The sequence below is a fragment of the Phascolarctos cinereus genome, unplaced genomic scaffold (genome assembly GCF_003287225.1).
Source record: "Phascolarctos cinereus isolate Bilbo 61053 unplaced genomic scaffold, phaCin_HiC Scaffold_4;HRSCAF=312, whole genome shotgun sequence".
NCBI lineage: Eukaryota > Metazoa > Chordata > Mammalia > Diprotodontia > Phascolarctidae > Phascolarctos > Phascolarctos cinereus.
The window spans coordinates 729750717-729767473 of record NW_027555847.1 but is presented as its reverse complement, the minus strand read 5'-3'; the positions used below and the strand labels follow the sequence as shown (position 1 = coordinate 729767473).

The following is a 16757-nucleotide window of genomic DNA, read 5'->3' as shown; positions in this document are numbered from 1 at the left end:
ACAAGCAGCCCCTGGTATCATAGGCCCATCTTGAGACTGGTGAGGGAAACCCTGGGGTCCAGGGAGGAGCTGGGGGAGATCCTTGTGGATTGGGCTGGCCCTGTGGCTGTGGCTTCTGTGCCCCTCAGGCCTCAGCTCCCCAAGGAAGGGGGGGGGGGGCTGGCGGTATTCTCCCTGCACCAGCCTTCCTACCCCAGGTTTAGTGAGCACAGCCCCGGGAACACAGTAGGTGACTAATAACAGCGCGGGCTTGCCTTGTTCACTTAGCATTATTGCTGTTCTTACTGCTCACCAGCTGTGTGACCCTGAGCAACTCACTCGATCTCGGCCTCATTCTCCCCATCTATGAAACAGGGAGAATCATGGAGCATCTACCTCCCGGGCTCAAACGAGAGATTTCTGAAGCTCTCGGCCCCCGGTTCCAGCGCCACATAACCATGCACTGTGATTGGCCACAGTCATTAAGTGGTCCACTGTTCTCCTCTGGCTCCCTAGGCAGACTCCATTCTTCCTATGAGGGGAGACAACGGCAGAGATGGGATGGGAAAAGCCATGGTGAGGGGATCTCTGAGGGGCCACCACACAGCATCTGGCAGATTCTGGGCCCCACAGAAGCCCATCCAGCCAAAGTCAAGAGCCAAAAGGAGAGGTCATCCCCCATTTTACAGATGAGGAAACTGATCCCCATAGTAGCAAAGTGACTGGGCCCTGTCAAAGTCCCAGAGGATGTGATAACCGGCAGAACCGGGGACTGTGGCCACAGCTGCTCGGGAATTCTCTCTTTGGCTGCCCTCTCCATGGCAGGACAAGTCTGGAGAAGTGTGAGCCACACTACCATAGGTGCAGGCTGCGATCAGGGAGAAAAGGCGTGGCTCCCACCTCCTAGGAAGTCCCAAAAGCTTCCCCAAAGCTTGCTGGGGTGACCATGGAGGGAAGGATGCCAGGGCTCTGCCTGGGACTCAGCTTCATCCCTGCCACAGAGCCCCAGGGAGAGCCCAGGCTTCCTGGTGTGATTCAGAGGCAGGGGCACTACCAGCAGTCTCTCTGCAAATGGCCACATGAGCTCCGAAGGGCTTTTAGGACGCTCAGGATTTCTGTTAGGATGGCAGGGGGCAAAGCTGCCCCTCTGTTCTCCCCCAGCAGTCCCTTCATGCCTCTAGGGAAGCTCAGGGTCTCTAGGAGGTCTTTAGACAGACTGGAGGGTAGTGGAAAGGTGGGCCAAAGGCCCCAAAGCCCTCTTCCCTGAGGGCCCAAAAGCCCAGAACCGGGCACGAAGAGAAGTACTGTCTGCCCACCCAGGGCTGGGTCTGCTTCTTCTGGCCTCTGGCCCTGGCACTTCTCACAGAATGCCCTAAATGTGGCAGGTTCCCAGCCAGCGAGGACGGAGTGGGCAGTGGGGGTTCAGGGGCTGGCTGCCTCCAGGTGAGCGAAGGGTGCAGAGTGGCCAAGCTGGGCACAGACACACATACCACAATGTCACACAGTCCCATTTAATTGTCTCTCTAAACAAACATTACCAGTGGCTATTAAGACAGACAGAAGTTCCCGGGAGCTGGTCAGCCCCCAACTCCACAGACCCAGGGCCAGCCTGGCCTCCCCATGCACTCCCCTGCCCACCCCTGCCCACTCCCTCCCAGCCCCTCCGCCTGAGGGCCAGGGCCAGGGCCACCTCTGCTGCAGGACCAGAGGCACCCAGGAGGGCAGCCAGGAGCCAGAAAGCACTCTGGGGGGTCCTCCCCTCAGTCCACCTCCTCCTGAAGGCCTCCCAGCTCCCTGCTCCCCAGGCCCACTCTGGGTCACTGAGGCAGGACACATTGTCCGGTGGTGGCCAAGAGCCGGGCTGGCTCAGGAGGAAGGTCCCCCAGTCCCTAGCTGGGCACCCCCCATCCAGGCCAGACCTCCTCCTGGGATGCAGACCCACTTCTCCTCTGGCCACCAGAGGGTCAAAGATTCTCTTTCAGCCAAATCCACGGCCAATGTCAGGAGATGCCGGCTGGTGGGGGCCCCTCCAGGCCAGGGCTTGTGGGGTGAGACCCCGGGAGCTCCAGGCTCAGGAGCTCCACGTCCTGGAAGCCACGGCTGTCTCTCGAGTCCTCGGGCTCCAGGGCTGCGGCTGCCCTGCTCGGGCGGGGCGTGCCGCCATTGGTCCAGATGCCAGCTCCGTGCCCGTTGAGCCGGAGGCTAATGCGCTCCTGGCCCTGGACGCAGTCCCGGCCGTGTGGGGTGGCGGCCCGGGTCACGTGGCTGCGGAGGATCTTGCGGAAGGTGTGCCGGAACTCGCGGATGCGGTAGGCGTAGATGAGGGGGTTCACCACGGAGTTGGTGTGCGAGAGGACAATGGCCAGGTACATGAGCCAGGGGGGTGCGTGAGGGCACTCTGGGCAGAAGAGGGTGAAGCAGTTGATGATGTGAAGGGGCAGCCAGCAGATGGCGAAGAGGCCTACGATGATGGCCAGCGACTTGGCCGCGTGCACCTCCTTCTGCAGCGTGGAGCGGGAGCGCTCCCCGGCTGCTGGCTTGCTGTCCATCTGCTTCAGCTGTCTCCGGGCCGCCATGAAGATGCGCAGGTATATGGCCAACATGAGCAGCAGAGGCAGCAGCACACACGCAAAGAAGTTGTAGTAGACCATGTAGTCCATGGGGACCACCGCCTCAAAGAGGCAGGGCATCTGGCCCGCGCTGCAGTGCGGGGGCTCGGAGCTATTGCCCACCACTGCGGCCTCCACGCACCGGCTCCAGCCCAGCATGGGCGTCAGGCCGATGATGAAGGACAACACCCAGCAGATGGCAATGATGCCCTTGGCCCGTGTGCCGGTCACCAAGCCGTTGTACCTGGGGAGGAAGAAGGGGAGGTCAGGATGGCCAGGGGAGGTAAGGCCAGTGAGGAGGAGCAAGGAGCCCGCATCTGGCTACCGGGTGGGGCCAGACACCCTTCTCTCTGGGCCTCAGTTTCCACTGCCAAGCCAGCCATAAACCCTAGGCTTTGGACCATCGGCTCCTTGAGGGCAAAGAGCCTCTGCTTCTGTTTGGGATGCTGCCCCCCCCCCTTCCCCAAGTACACATCTTGTCTGCCTCCATCACCGGTGTTGATTCGATGTACTGTCTGATCTTGCCCTGTCCAGTGCTGGGTGCCAGGGAAACAGAGACCACACAAGCTGGACAGACCCTGCCCCCAGGGAGCTGACGTCCTCCTGCGGGACCCAAGGGAACATGCATCCCGAGGAATAAAGCCCGAGATCCAGCACAGGTGAGGAAGGGATTGCAGTGACTAAGATTCTGTGAACCAGAGCTGAGGAGGAAGAATATGCCAGGCTGGGGGCACAGCCTGGACAAAGATGAGAGGGTTTGGAAGAATGGGCAGATAGGATCACTGTGCCCATCAGGGAAGGATGAGAGACATGCTAAACTGCAGTGGGAAGGTTGTCATGTGGGATTCTCTGTGGGTCAGGGTTGACTAGAGACCACTGGGATCCTTATCAAATCTCCAATTCTGTAGTTCTGGGTAAGGCTAGAAGACTATCCTGATTTTATCTTTAAGGGGAAGAGAACAGAATTTGAACTCTAGTTCTGTGACCTTGGCTTTTACTCCTAGGAAAATTCTAGAGTAGCTCATTAAAGACTTGCAAAGAGCCGGCCTGGCTGGCTCAGCAAGCACAGGTTATGCCAGACTTAGCCCATTCCCTGGTTGGCCAGAATGATGAACCTAGCAGATGGGGCAAATGCTGGGGTTAGATTTACCTCAATTTTAGCAAAGCTTTAGATAAAGTAGCTCCTACTGTTCTTGGGGAGAAGATTAAGAGATGAGGACTAGCTGATAATACAAGGATTCAGAATTGTTTGGATGGCCAGTCTCAAAGAGTACCTGTTAATAATTCAGTGTCAGCAGGGCAGGAGGTTTCTGATGGCGTGTCCTAAGAATCTGTGCTTAGCACAAGGCTTGGATAAATCAATGACTTAGATAAAGGCAGAAATGGCATGTTTAGCCAACTTGAAGACAACACTAATCAGGGGAGAGAGTTAAACACTGGGTGACAAATTCAGATCCAAAAGTATCCTGAGAGACTGGAGTATTGGAATTAGATGGAAATAAGTGTAAAGCCTTACACTTGGGTCTAAACAATCAACTTCTCAAGTATAAGATGAGGAAGGCCTGGTTAGGCAGGCAGCAGTTTGTCTGAAAAAAAATCTAGGGGGTGGAGGGGACAGGAAGTGGAGCCAACAGTGGGATGTGGCAGCCCCCAAAGCTCCAGGGCCTGGGCTCAGCTCCTGGGCCCCATTCAGAGGTGCAGAGCTTCCTGGAACAGAGCAGAGCATCCATCCCCCCATCCTCTGCCCTGGTCAGGCCTTCCCTGGAGTGCTGGGGTCATTTCTGGGCACCACAGCTTAAGAAGGACACCAGTGAGTTGGAGAGTGTTCTGAGGACACAGCCAGGCTGGGGGAGGACCTTGTGGGGTCAGCATGAGAAGATCAGTTGAAGTTGGTAATATTTAGCCTAGGGTCCCACAAGAGCTGTGTTCAGGTATCTGAAGGTCCATCGGGAGAGGGGGGCATTCACCTTGTTCCGACTGGCCCCAGGGGGCAGACCCAGGAGCATTTGGGGGAAGCTACAAAGAGACCAGTCTAGGCTCTGTGTCAGTAAGAACCTCCTATCCACATCCCTGTGTGGAACAGGCTTCCCCTAAGAGCTGGTGATGGCCCCTCCCTGGAGGGCTTCAGGCAAAAGCTGGACCTGCCTGCCTGTCCCAGATGCCATGAAAGGGATTCTTAGTGAGACACACCTGTACACTAAAGGCCTCAGGATCCTTTCTGATCTTGAGGTTCTGTGAGTCTGGGATTCTCTGCCGGCCCCTGGTCACAGCCCTAGCCCAGCCCTAACCCCAGCTACCGATGGTCTTCAGGGAGCCCAAGTAAGAAGAAGTGTCCCCAGCCCAGGGAGGGGGCACAGCTCTGACCACCTGACCTCCTGTGGGCAAGCAGAGGGCAGCACGATTGCGGGGGAAGCTCGGCCAGTGGCCTTGGCTCAGGATCGGCCAAGCCGGCGGACAGCTCACCTGAGGGGGATGCGGATGGCAATGTAACGGTCGATGGCAATGGCCAACAGGCTGAAGATGGAGCTTTGAGTGAGGACCAGCACAAAGCAAGCTATGAAGAGGCAGCCGTGAAAAGCCGCGCAGAAGCCAGTGCTGATGGTGATGGCGAAGGGGATGGCGAGCACCCCCACGGCAATGTCGGCCGCCGCCAGGGACACCACGAAGTAGTTGGTGACGTTCTGCAGGTTGGTGTTCATCGAGACTGCCCAGCACACCAGCACGTTGCCCAAGACTGCCAGCACGGCAATGACCACTTCCACCACGATGTAGACCACGTCCCAGGAGATGGAGAGAGCCATGGTGCCAGGAGGGGCGGGAGGGCCGGCTCAGAGAGACCGAGGGCCAGGCCAGCTCCGGGTCCATAGCTGCAGCCCCAGCGCCGGGGGTGTCACAGGCTGGGGGGCTACGGAGGGCAGAGGCTCTGGGGGGCTCTGGCCTGCCCTGAGGTGCCAGCCCCCCTGGACCGCTCCCCAGCTCCTGGGGGCCGGCATTAAGAAGGGGGGAAGGGCTGTCCTCACTGCAGAGATTCCTCCCGGTCACATGGCCTTAGCATCAGGAGAAGAGCGGCCTCACGTGATGGCAGCCCTACTCTATCTTGGAGTGACGTCGGAACCTAGGAAAGAAGACACCCCCGTGAAAATCGGAACCAGGGGCCGGGCGTAGGGAGGGACAAGGCTGAGGCCCGGAGGCAGCCCCCCTGGCTCAGCTGGCCAGGCCTCAGACACCAGTGGGATAGCTCCCTCCCAGAGAGACGGGAAAGGCACAGTTGGATCACACACATACAGGCAGATCGGCCAGCCCCCATGCTCAAGGAACGATACCTCAAGAAGCCTCCGGGTATCTCAAGGGCAGGCGGCTTAGGAATCCAAAGCAAATTCATTGTCCTTCATTAAGGGTCTCCTTCCCCCACTGGGGAGGCTCCTTCCTGCAGGCAGAGCCCTACCTGGGCTCTCCCCAGCCCCACTCCACCAACGCTTCAAGGCGAAGCTTAACATCAGAGAATCTCAGGGAAAGCTGGGAGCTCAAGAGAGGATCAGGCCAAGCCCCCTGCGCGCCCTCAGAAAGGTCCCTCTCGTCCCCCTTTCAGAGGAGCTGACTGGGGGTGGCCCAGAGGTCCGGCACCAAGAGCGGGGGTCGAGAAGGGCCTAGAAGTAGGTGGTGCGCTTCCTTCTGTCGGCCCCGGCTGGTCTTTCCTGTGCACTCCCTGCCCCTCCCGCCCCGTATGAACCTACCAGGCCTCCCACACATCATGACTTCTGGACTGACTCGGGAGAGCTGGGTGCTGCCCAGTGCACTCTGGGACCTCGGGGAGTCACCCTCTGTAAAACGGGGAGGGGGGCTGAGAGGGCATCCAGTCCCTCCCCAGCGAGGCCTAGGAAATGGTCACCACACCGGAATCGGGTCCTGGGCCATGCCGCTTCCCCTAGGGTGACACCCCAGTGCCAGCGGGCAGGGATGCCTCTGAAGACTGCAGCCACGTCGAGGGCTGCCAGCGTGGAATGAAAGAGAAGGAAGTGCCGGCATTTTGTGAAGAGGCCCGTGGGAGGGGGTGCAGCTTACTGGCCTACGGAGAAGGCCATCGGAGCCCACACCTGCCTCACCCCAGGACCCAACCCTTCTCCAGCTAGCTGTCCTCCTCTCCTCATCTGCATCAGACCCCAAATGGACTACCCTGGGCCAGCCACTCAGTGCCTGTTTCCTGAGCTTCAAAATGGGGATGACAACAGCACTTCCTTTTCGGTGTTGTTGGGAGGGCCAAATAAGATCATATTTGTAAAGTGCTTAGCACAGTGCCTGGCACACAGTTGTTGCTTACTAAATGCTCCTTCCCTCCCTGATCGCCTTAAGTGAGGGTGGGGTCCCACACTGAGGGAGCTGCTTGGAATCAGGAGGCACCTTCAGATGCCAGGGTCTAGACATCTCAGAGCTGAGGCTCCATCCTATGCTAAGGGTCACTGCCTTTGTGGCTAAGAGCACAGAAATAGCAGCAAAGCCATAGAGGGATGGGGGGAGACCAAGGCTGCCCACCAAGAGGGAGCCAAGGGAGAGGAGAGAATCAGCCCAGCAGAGTCACCGTCCCAACAAAGAGCCAGCCCAGAGGAAGAGCAGCCTGTCCCGCTCGCCCGGTGGCCAGGCAGCATTCCCTGCCCAGCTCAGTGAGTGGAGGCTGGCCTTCCTGCCCCACTCTTCAGCTCCTGTTTGGACCCTTCCTGGCCCAGCCCATGGCCAGGAAAAGAGCCAGGCCAGCAGCAGAGTGACCCACTGAGGCTGGCCCCCTCACAGACTGGCCCATCCAGCAGACACATCATGCCCTACAAGGAATGAGCCTAGCTAAGCTGCCCATCTCACAGGGACGATGTGCCGTGAAGAGAAGCAGCCCTCCTGGCAGGAGCCCTTCATCCTCAACACCAACACATGGCCTCAGCAGAGAAATAAAAGAAGAGGAGACCCCGGTGTTCCAGCACTGTGAGCTGCCGTGCAACATGTGTTCTCTGTGCGCACCACACCTCACCACTACTCTTCTCCAAACCCACACCCACCCTTCTTCCTTGGGTTCGTAGGCTTTGCAGTAGTGCGCACCCCAGGCTTCTGGGGAAAATGCTTTGGAACTGCTGTTCCTGCTGTGCCATTTGAGTAAATGCTTTTTTCCCCCAAAAGCTAATCAAGTCCTCTGGCTCATTGTCAAGGGGAGGCACACTGATGGGGGCTCTGTAAATTGCAATGGTTACCCTTAGAAACAAAAAGAGCAACTGCTCTTTTTTGGATCCTACCTGCCAGTGCCAGTAGGAGTTAGGGGAGGGGTCCTTGGTGGAGGGGCTGTGCTGATGTTCAGGGAAACCTCAGAACCTCTACAGGAGGTGAGCTGCCAGGGAAGGGAGGTGGGAGTTGACAGTGACATCCAGCAGGAGGGAAGGAGGCAGGAGGCAACTCTGCCCTCTGCACTGAGGGACTGCACATGCAGGGCTATCCTCCACCCTGGGACTTAGGACCCTGATCACACTCTGCCCTCTTCATTTCCTCCCCTCCCCATTTCCCCTTCTCCATCTCCCCTCTTCCCTTCCCTTTCTCCCCCTCCTATTCTCTCTCCTCCCCTCCCCGTTTTCCCTTCTCCTCCTTCTCCCCTTCTCTTCTCCCCCTTCTCCGTCTCCCCTCCTTCCCTCCTCCCCTCCCTTTCCTTCTCTTCCTCCCTTTTTCCCCCTCCCCTTCCCCTTCACTTCCTTCCCTTCCTTCCCCACCTCCCCCTCCAGCAATTGTCCAGGAGTCCTGCCTCCCACTCCCCCACCCACCCATGTCTGTTTGCAGGTGTTTCCTCACTCTCCCCTTATCGCCCGCTGGATCAGCCACTCTGGATCGGCAGAGCTGGGCACAGTAGTGCTTTCCTTCAACTTGATGGGTGAGAAGGTCCAACAGGCTGGGATGGACTGCACTCATGCCAGTGAGATGGGGCCCTAATAGTGGCATTTCAGGCTGCCCAGAGCCTTGAAGGACTAAGGCAAGGGTGAGAGGGCTTCCCTCCTGAGGCTGAGGGGCTGGGGAAGTCCCCCTGCTGGCCAAGAGCACGACTGGAGAGACTGTGGGGGATGGGGGGGTGCAGCTCTCCTCCTGAGAATGCGGAATGGAATCACATCTGACCTGTGTGGCCAGCTATTGTGGTGGGGGGAAGCCCAGTATCACTGGACCCTCCGAGGCCCTGTGGTCAGAGAGGTCATCCAGCCTCGGTGGCCATCTGCAGCCACCTGGGGCTCCGCGGAGGACCCTCCATACAGCCCCCCTCCTCCCTGCCGGCTCTGCAGCCCCACAGGCCGTCGAGGCCCTACTTGCCCCTAGCTGACATTCCTTCCCACACAGGGATCCAGAGCCCCCCAGCTGCCATTGTTCAAACCCTGTTTGTTTACCCCGTCCCCTCACTGCCTTCTCCCTCCTCAGCATCACATTCCTCTCAATCCCCAAAGCCCCCTCTACAGCTACCAGCCCCCAGGGAGCAAACCCGCCTTCATGTGCAGCCTTTCACTCTGCTCCTGTCCTGACTCTCACAGTGTGGGCTCCGCCCTGGCTGCCACCTCCACACCGGCTGCGCCTTGCTCCCCTTTGCCCCCCCAAACCTCCCAACTACCTCTCCTCCTTGGAGGTCACTGGGCCCACCTGGACCAGCTGCTCCAGAGCCTGGTAGCCACCTCTGCTGAGCTCCAGGGCGCCCGAGGACCCTCCCCACCCTACCTCAGTGAGCTCAGAGCCTGACTCCGGGTCAGCGTGCCCTTTTCTCCCCTCCCCCACTTCCCACCCTCATGCACTTCAGCCCCCATGTGGATGCCCCTCCAGCACACTTATCTCACGGTTCCTCAGCCCACTGCCTCAGCCACACACAATTAGTGACAGCTTCCAAGGCCTCAGTTTCCTCTCCTGTCAAGTAGGTAGGAAGTGGACTGGGTGAGTTCTGGTCCTGCTTCTGCTCTCATGTCCCACCCATGCTGGGTCCCTCCTCCCCTCTTCTGCCTCACACCCTCTAAGTCCCCCCCCAGATCTCCCCAGGGAGGCCCCTCACTCCCCTTTCCCTTCCAGGGGCCAAGCTCAGGAAGGAAGCCCAGGTCCTTGAGCACGGGGTCCCCTCTTCTGGTGTCTGCCCTCCGCTCTTCTCCAGCCTGGCTTCCCCCATCAGGCCTTGTTGCTTTGGGTTCTGAGGAGAGAACAAGTGTCTCATGCCCTGGAGCCCAGAGCCCAGTGGGGGAAGCCACTACTTCCAGTGTCCCAAGGTGTCCAGCCCTCAGGAGGACCCTCAGCCCCTAGCCATCAGTCCGCCTGCCTGCCCTGAGCACTCCTGTTAACGGGGACATATATGAGACAGTGCCCATGACAAGACAGGAACAGCTGAGGTGACTGACTTGGAGGAAAAAAACAGACCTATGAGCTCTAATCCTGGTTCCCAGGACCCCTGAGAAGCCCCAGCTAGAGCCCCGGCCCCTGGCTTCAATCAGAGCCTTGACCTTGGTCCAGACAGGCTTAAGAGCCTAGAATGGCAGACCCAAGGGTGGGACTGGTAGCCCTCGCCCCCAGCACTTTATCTTAGGCATATGGAGGTGGGGGAAGGCGGTGTGAGGGACGTGGGGGTCCTTGACCAGAGGGAAGCAAGCCACCAGGACAAGTCCGGCATGTCCCTAATCTTTGCCCCTGTCCTGGGGGGGACAGGTGGGTAAAGGGCAGCCTGGTGGCTGCCAGGTCCCTGGTAAGCTTTCTCTCAGTAATTAATCCCTGAATCACGTACCGCCGATTAAGAAAGGAAATTGAGTATGAACACGGAGACGTTTCCCGGGTGAGCAGCCCTGCCCGGTGCTGGGGGGGAGGCTTGAAGTGTGAGGAGGGGGAACCCACACGGTCCCATAAACATGCAGCCGAGTCAATAGAAGTGGCTTCTGGCCCTTTAATTAAAACACTCCGTCCTGGAGCTTGCTCCCTCCAGCCCCAGTGTGGCAGGCTGCCATCCCTGGACCATGAGAGCTCCAGTTGGGGCAGGGACAGCCCAGGAGAACAGTGGAAACTGAGGCAATAGCAGCCTCTGGGATCTCATGGGATCCTCCCAACACCTACAGAAAAGGAAAATGAGGCTCAGCACCTCGCCCCAGATGCCATAGCAAGTTTGGGTCTGAGCATGGAAGGCGGGCCAGGTGCTCTGGCTCTGGGCCGCCCCAAATGTCAGCGCTGGCCTGGCTTGGCTCCTGGCCCGGGGCCCCTGCCAGAGTCTGTGCTCTCGGCTCCGGGAGCCGGTGCCCTGGAAGGCTGGCCCTGCTTTAGCCTGGCTGCTCTCTGGCCCTGAACTGCCCCCTTCACTTCCCCTGCTTCCTTCACGATCCAGGGCTTCCCTCACAGAAACCCTGGAGTGGGGCCGGTGAAGGAGGAATCATTGCCTCCACTCTACAAAGGAGGAAAGGAGGCTCTGCTGTATTCCTCCTTGCCCCCCAGATTAGCTCAGGGCAGGAATCCCAAAGGATGGGATGGGAAGCCAAATGGAGGGGCCCAGACCCACAGGCAGGATGTAGGGGGAGGATGGGAAACAGACAAGGGAGACAACAGTGTCGGGGACAACATGGGCCCGTCTGGCCCCGGAGACTTCCGGCCTGGGTCTAGAAAGGTGGGTCAGGCTGCTGCCCAAGGCTGAAGCCCTGCAAACGCTCTCTAGCCAGGAGACGGGACTGTGGAAGCCCAGGCCCACCTATCAAGGCCTCACTAACAGGCTGGCCCCCAGCCCAGGGAGGAGAGCTCTGCACTCCCCCAGGGGTCTCCCTCTGGTGAGCAAGCGCCTTCTGGCCATGAGGAGGATCCCCTGCTCCCAGCCTGTCTGTCCCCAAATAAGCTGCCCCTCATCCCAGTCTTTGGCCTTCCCAGGGCATTAGCTAGGGCCCTTCCCCCTCCACCCCCCCACCCCCCCACCCCTGTTATCCCACAAGGACCCTCAGGGGGCCATCCATCTCCATCTCCTACCGGTTTCACAGAGGAGGCCACGGAATCCCGGTGACCAGAGCCAGAGGGCCTGGCTTCCTAGCCTACTTCTGACATCATAAGCTCTGTGACTCTGGAACAGTCACCTGCTGTCTCTGAATCCCACTCCCCTCAGCTCTCAAAGGTGGATCCTAAGTACAGTGTTGTTCTTAAAGGAGCCCATGCCCACCTGAGCCCCCTGCCCACGTGACCGATAAGAAGCTAAGGTGCTGAGATGTTCGGTCTGCCCCTCGGCACAGCCCCCAGGTGGGCAGGAGGTCACCAAGCGGGGATGCCCCTGCCCTAAATGCACACCCCTGCTTCTCCCAGAGACTGAGGCCTCGTAATGGAACTGCCCTCGGCTCCCTCCCCCACACACTCACCTGACCACAGAGGGTCAGAGTGATGGGTTCTGGTGGGGTTAACCCAACCCTAAGCCTTCCCCTGTGCCCTCTGCCCAGCAAGCCACCCTAGCCACCCCCACATATGCCCGTCTCTCTGGTCTCTGCCTCTCCATCCCCTTCTCCAGCACTAAAATAACCTTCCTAGCTGCCTTCTCCCTCAGCCATTCCCTCCCCAGCTCCTCCAGCTCCAGTACAATCCAATTCCTCCCTTTCTCCACCCAACATTTGAAAAGTCCCTAACATCTGTAGGAAGGGTGTGTGGGGCAGACTGATCAAGAGAGTACTTACTAGGTGCTAGGCACTGGGCTAAGTGCATTTAAAATATTACCCTATTTGATCAGAATCAAATAAGCTCATCGGGAAAGAAAAGGTTGGGTGAGCCATTGGTGAAGCATGGGAGAGGGGCCCCCAAACTGAAGCTGCTGAGAATGGGCACCCCCATCCTCCTACACCCCAGTAGTGATCGGGGGCTCCTCACCCTCTCTCACCCCCAGATCCAATATGGTGCCACGGTCTGTCAATTTCACCTCCACAATTTCACCTCTGCTACATCTTTTGTCAATTTCGCTGTTTCACAGCATCTCTCCCAACAGGTCCCTTCTCTCTGACTCTGCCCCAACCCTGGTGCAGCCCCTCTTCACCCCACATCTGCACTATAGCAGTAGCTCCCGGGGGCACTGCCTGTCTCCAGCCTGTCCCCCCTCCAGTCCATCCTTCATTCAGCCTCCAAAATGATCTCCCTAACACACAGGTCTGATCGTGTCACTCCACACTTACGAATCTCCAGTGGCTCCCTATGGCCTCCAGGAGCAAATAGAGATACCTCTGCTCTTTCCCTTCCACATTCCAACCCTTCACCACCTGGTGCCAAGCTGCCTTTCCAGCTGGTCCCACACTGCTCACCTTTTCCTCAAAGGCTCCCCTCTGTGTATAGCGGTTTGTTGCCCCCTCTGTGAGCTCCCCAGGGGTAGCAACCATTTATTTTGTTTTTCCTATGTAGCCCGGGACCCAGACCTGGAACACAGTCTGAACTTAATGAAAGCTTGTCATGTGGCTGATCTGGCACCTTGAAGGGACGGGCAGCCTTTGGCAAAGTGGAGGAGAGGTGCAGACCCCCTGTTCCCGCCCTCCCCAGAGGTAGCACAACTGGATGGATGGTCTTGGAGGTGGCTGAACAGTCATACTTCACTCAGAGTTTGTCTAGGTTCCGTGTCAGTGTGGCTGGAGGTCTCCAGGGAAGAGCCCTAGGGATCTGTGCTGTTGAATACTTTTATCCAATGACATGGAGCAAAGCATGGATGACAGACTCATGAACTGAGGGGGATTGATAAAATAATGAGCGACAGAGTCAGAATCCCAAAAGATCTCAGCAGACTCAAGCACTGGGCCGAGTCCATGAAGATAAGCCACAGGGCTCAATGGCTTATGCTTCCCAAGTTGGAGGATGGGAGAGGTCTAGTTAGACTTCTGCATAAGATCTGGGGGTCTGAGGGGACCACAAGCTCAGTAGGAGATAGTAGAATGTGATATGGCTATCAGAAACCCAATGCCATCTCGGGAAGCATGGGCAGGGACAGAGTTTCCAGGCCTAGGGAGGGGACAGGAGGTCTGGCAATCAGAGTAGTGAAGGGTCTGGAGTCTGTGACATGAGGATGAGTTGAAGGGATGTTTCTCCTGGAGAGGACTGAAGGGATGGGGGTGGGGAAGAACCATGATGGTTTTGCTCACGTACCAAAGGACTGTCCTGAGGAGGAAAGATTTGCCTTGCTCTGCTTGGCCCCAGGAGAAGCCCCTCCGCTGATGCTGCTCCTCCAAAGCTCCCTGGAGACCTTCTGGTCACCACCATGGCCTCCTTCGGTCCAACATTTCCCCCTTCGTCCGGAGTGCTGCTGTTGGCCACCCCTTCACCTGATCCTCTCCTGCCTCTGCTTCAAAGCCCCCTCATCTCCTGCCTCTGCTGTTGTGCTTTCCCATCTCCATCTTAGGCCCCACATCCTCTTTCTCCTCCCCTGACCTTGTCACCCTCTGAGCCTGTCTGAGGACTCCCCTCTTCCCTCTCTGCCGCCAGCCTTGACCTCTCTCCCAAGCTCCGGGCCCGCACGACTGGCCATGGGCCGGACCCTTGCCACCGCATCCCATTGCCTGCTCCAGCTGAGTCTGCGTCCCTTCCCCTTCCACCTCCAGACTCCCTCCCCCTGCCTCTCTCCAGCTTCTGCACTCTCCCTCTGGGCTGGCTGTGGCCCCTTCCTCCTTTCCAGCCTTTGTTCCCACTGCTTCCTATGCTTCTGAGGTCCTCCTACACTCTCCTCACTGGCTAGGCTCTTGCCACCCCACCCTGAGCTGCCCCATGGACTAAGTGGTCGGAGCCCAAATCCTTCTCAGGCTTTCACTGGAGCCAACGGGCTGCTGTCAGAGGCTCTGGCTGGACTCTGGAGAAGGAAGGCTTCTGCCCTGAACCCTGCTGGATACCGGGCACCCACCTCCTTCTTCTGCCTGAATGCTGTCCCGGCCCCCTTAGAATCCAACTTCCTGCACCCATATCTGGACAAAAAGCTCCCCTCTTCCCAAGAGAACTGACTCGTTCTGTCTGTCCTGTTCATTCATCTATCTGTCCATCATTGGAGCCTGGCACACACCTCCTAGACCCTGGTGCAGGAGGGCTCACTCCGTGTCTAGCTCGGGGCTTGGCGGCTTGGCTGCCCCACCACCACCACTTGTCATTGAGGAAACAGACCCCTCAAGGTCTGGCCTGCCCAAACTAGCAAGGCAGGAAAGCATTTGGGGACCAGCCAGTCCCACCCTGACAACCTAAAGAGCAGGAAACTGAGGCTCAGGCTGGAAATGGGAGTGAGTCTCCCAACTCTCCAGCCCAGAGGGCCAAATAGGCCTGGGAGGTGGTGGTGGTGGTGAGTGAACCTAGCACCAGCCTAGAAAGTGTCTCTGTTGCCTCCCTCCCTCTCTTCCCCTTAACATACCTGCTGCTTTAGTGCAGCAGAATTGCATTGGAGTACAGAAAAGCTGGGGAGTGGGGGAGGGCTGGGGGAGGATCCCAAAGAAGTGGGAAGGGGGTGGGGATGGTCTCTGTCTGTCCTCCCTGACCCTTGCTTCTCCAGGGTGATCCCAGCCTGCCCTTGGGCCCAGAGGCAAGGGTCCTAGGTCCCCGTGAGTGTCAGGGCCTCCCAGAGACCCTAAGCTCTTCCCTCTCAGCAGACACCCCCACACACACACAAACCGGGCAGCTCCCATGGCTAGGTTCAACTCTCCCAGGGCAATCTCCTCATATCCCTGGGTGAGCCTCAGTTCCTTCTTAGGAAAAAGCGGGTAATGTGGACCCATTAGACAGATCCCATGAAATTTGTTGGGGGGAGGGGTCCAGGGTTTGAAAGGTCAGGATGCTTTGCCCGCCTTTCCCCATCTCTCTTTGGGGTCCTTGCAAGCCAGGCTACCTCCCTAGGGGGGATTAGGTGGGGCCCCCTCTCTCTCCAGAGCCACTGCGGTTGCCATTAGCTCCAAGCCCCCATATTTCCACTCTGTGCCCACCCACCCGCCCCTGCATCTTGGAGTCCCGTTGTGCGAAGCCTCCTCCCAGGGCGCCCCCCCTCACCAGGAGTCCTAGGAGGTATGGGGGGAGGAAGCGGCGGGGGGGGGGGGAACGGCGGGGCGGAGGAGGTACAGAGATGCCCAGGCGGGAGTGACACTGCCCGTTTCCAGGATACCCAGGGCCGGCTCAGGGGGGAAGCCAGAACCCTCTGCCGGGAGACCGAGAGGTCCGGAGCCTCTGGTCCAGCGCACCTGCCCCCACCCCCTCATCCCTTAGCTTTCCTAGCCTTGGGGCTGAGACGGCTAGCAAGGCGGCAGCTACCGGGGGCCTTCTGTCCCAAGCTGGCCGAGGTATCCTGGGGCCAGGAGGGCTGCGGCGAGACCCCTTCCCCCCAAGCCCTCAAGCCTAAGCCGTCGCTGGCGTCCTCCAGCCCCAGGGCCACCCCGGCGGGTCCCACTGCTGCCACCGTCTCCTCGGCCCAGAAGTCCTTCACTCAGTCCCGGCCGCCCCCTGCTCCGGACGGCCCGGCTCCCCGCTGCTGGGAGGCAGCCTGGGGGACCCCGAGCAGTCCTCCCTCATGTGGCCCGGGGCTCCCCAATCCCGAAGTCGTCGCAGCCCCCAAGTGGGGCAGGGATAGGACGGGGAGCCCATCCTTCCCATCCCCCCTCACCCTTCCCCGGCCCGGCCCCATCGCCCGCCCAGTCCAAGCAGCCCGCCCCGTCTGTTCGTCCCCGTCAATCCGGTCTCTGGTCCCCGCAGCTGCTAGACGGGGCGGGCGATGGGACCAGGAAGCTCTGGCCCTGGTGGCCCAGCCCCAGCCCCAGCCCCTTCGTGCACTGACCTGAGCCGGAGGCCTCCTCCTCCGCCCCCGCAGCCGCCTCCGCCCGCGCCCGCTTCCTCCTCCTGGTCCTCGGCAGCCCTGACCGCAGCTGCCGCGCCCGGAGCGGAGCCCGCGCCGCCCTTGGGCGCCCCCTGCAGACCCCGGTCCGAGCTACACCTCGCCCCGCCCCGGGCCCCGCCCCAGGACACCCCCCACCCCTTATCCCGCCTGGGCTTCGGGCTCTGGGCTCCAGGCTCTGAAAGCTGCTCTCCGGCTCCCCCTCCGGGCATCCCGGAGGATGGGGCAGCAAAGTCTGGCGGGGCTCCAGGCGCTAGAGGATCTTCCTCCAAGGCTGGGTCTCCCTCTCTCTAGAACTCCCAAAGCGCTCCGGGCCCCCTGCCCAGCATCCTAGGAACCTGCCAGTCGAGCCG

General features: G+C 59.4%; 1 protein-coding gene and 1 long non-coding RNA gene across 2 annotated transcripts in view; one reads left to right on the top strand and one right to left on the bottom strand.

The window, feature by feature from the left end:
- Positions 1-16757, top strand: part of LOC144456632 (uncharacterized) — a 469008-nt gene that overhangs the window by 277466 nt on the left and 174785 nt on the right. The gene's annotated exons all lie outside the window — the stretch shown is intronic.
- ADORA2A (adenosine A2a receptor) lies at positions 1621-16456 on the bottom strand. The gene is made up of 3 exons (XM_020977637.2): positions 16348-16456; positions 5052-5703; positions 1621-2832 (listed from the first exon to the last, which is right to left on the bottom strand). The coding sequence occupies exons 2-3, from the start codon at positions 5387-5389 to the stop codon at positions 1980-1982; spliced, it is 1191 nt and encodes a 396-aa protein (XP_020833296.1). The 5' UTR covers positions 5390-5703; positions 16348-16456; the 3' UTR covers positions 1621-1979.

Bases quoted from the DNA above. Each gene is read 5' to 3' on its own strand.
- ADORA2A (XM_020977637.2), bottom strand. From the start codon at position 5,389: ATGGCTCTCTCCATCTCCTGGGACGTGGTCTACATCGTGGTGGAAGTG. The intron at 2,833-5,051 runs GTGAGCTGTCCG...CTTCCTCCCCAG, and splicing joins GCCATCCGCATCCCCCTCAG to GTACAACGGCTTGGTGACCG.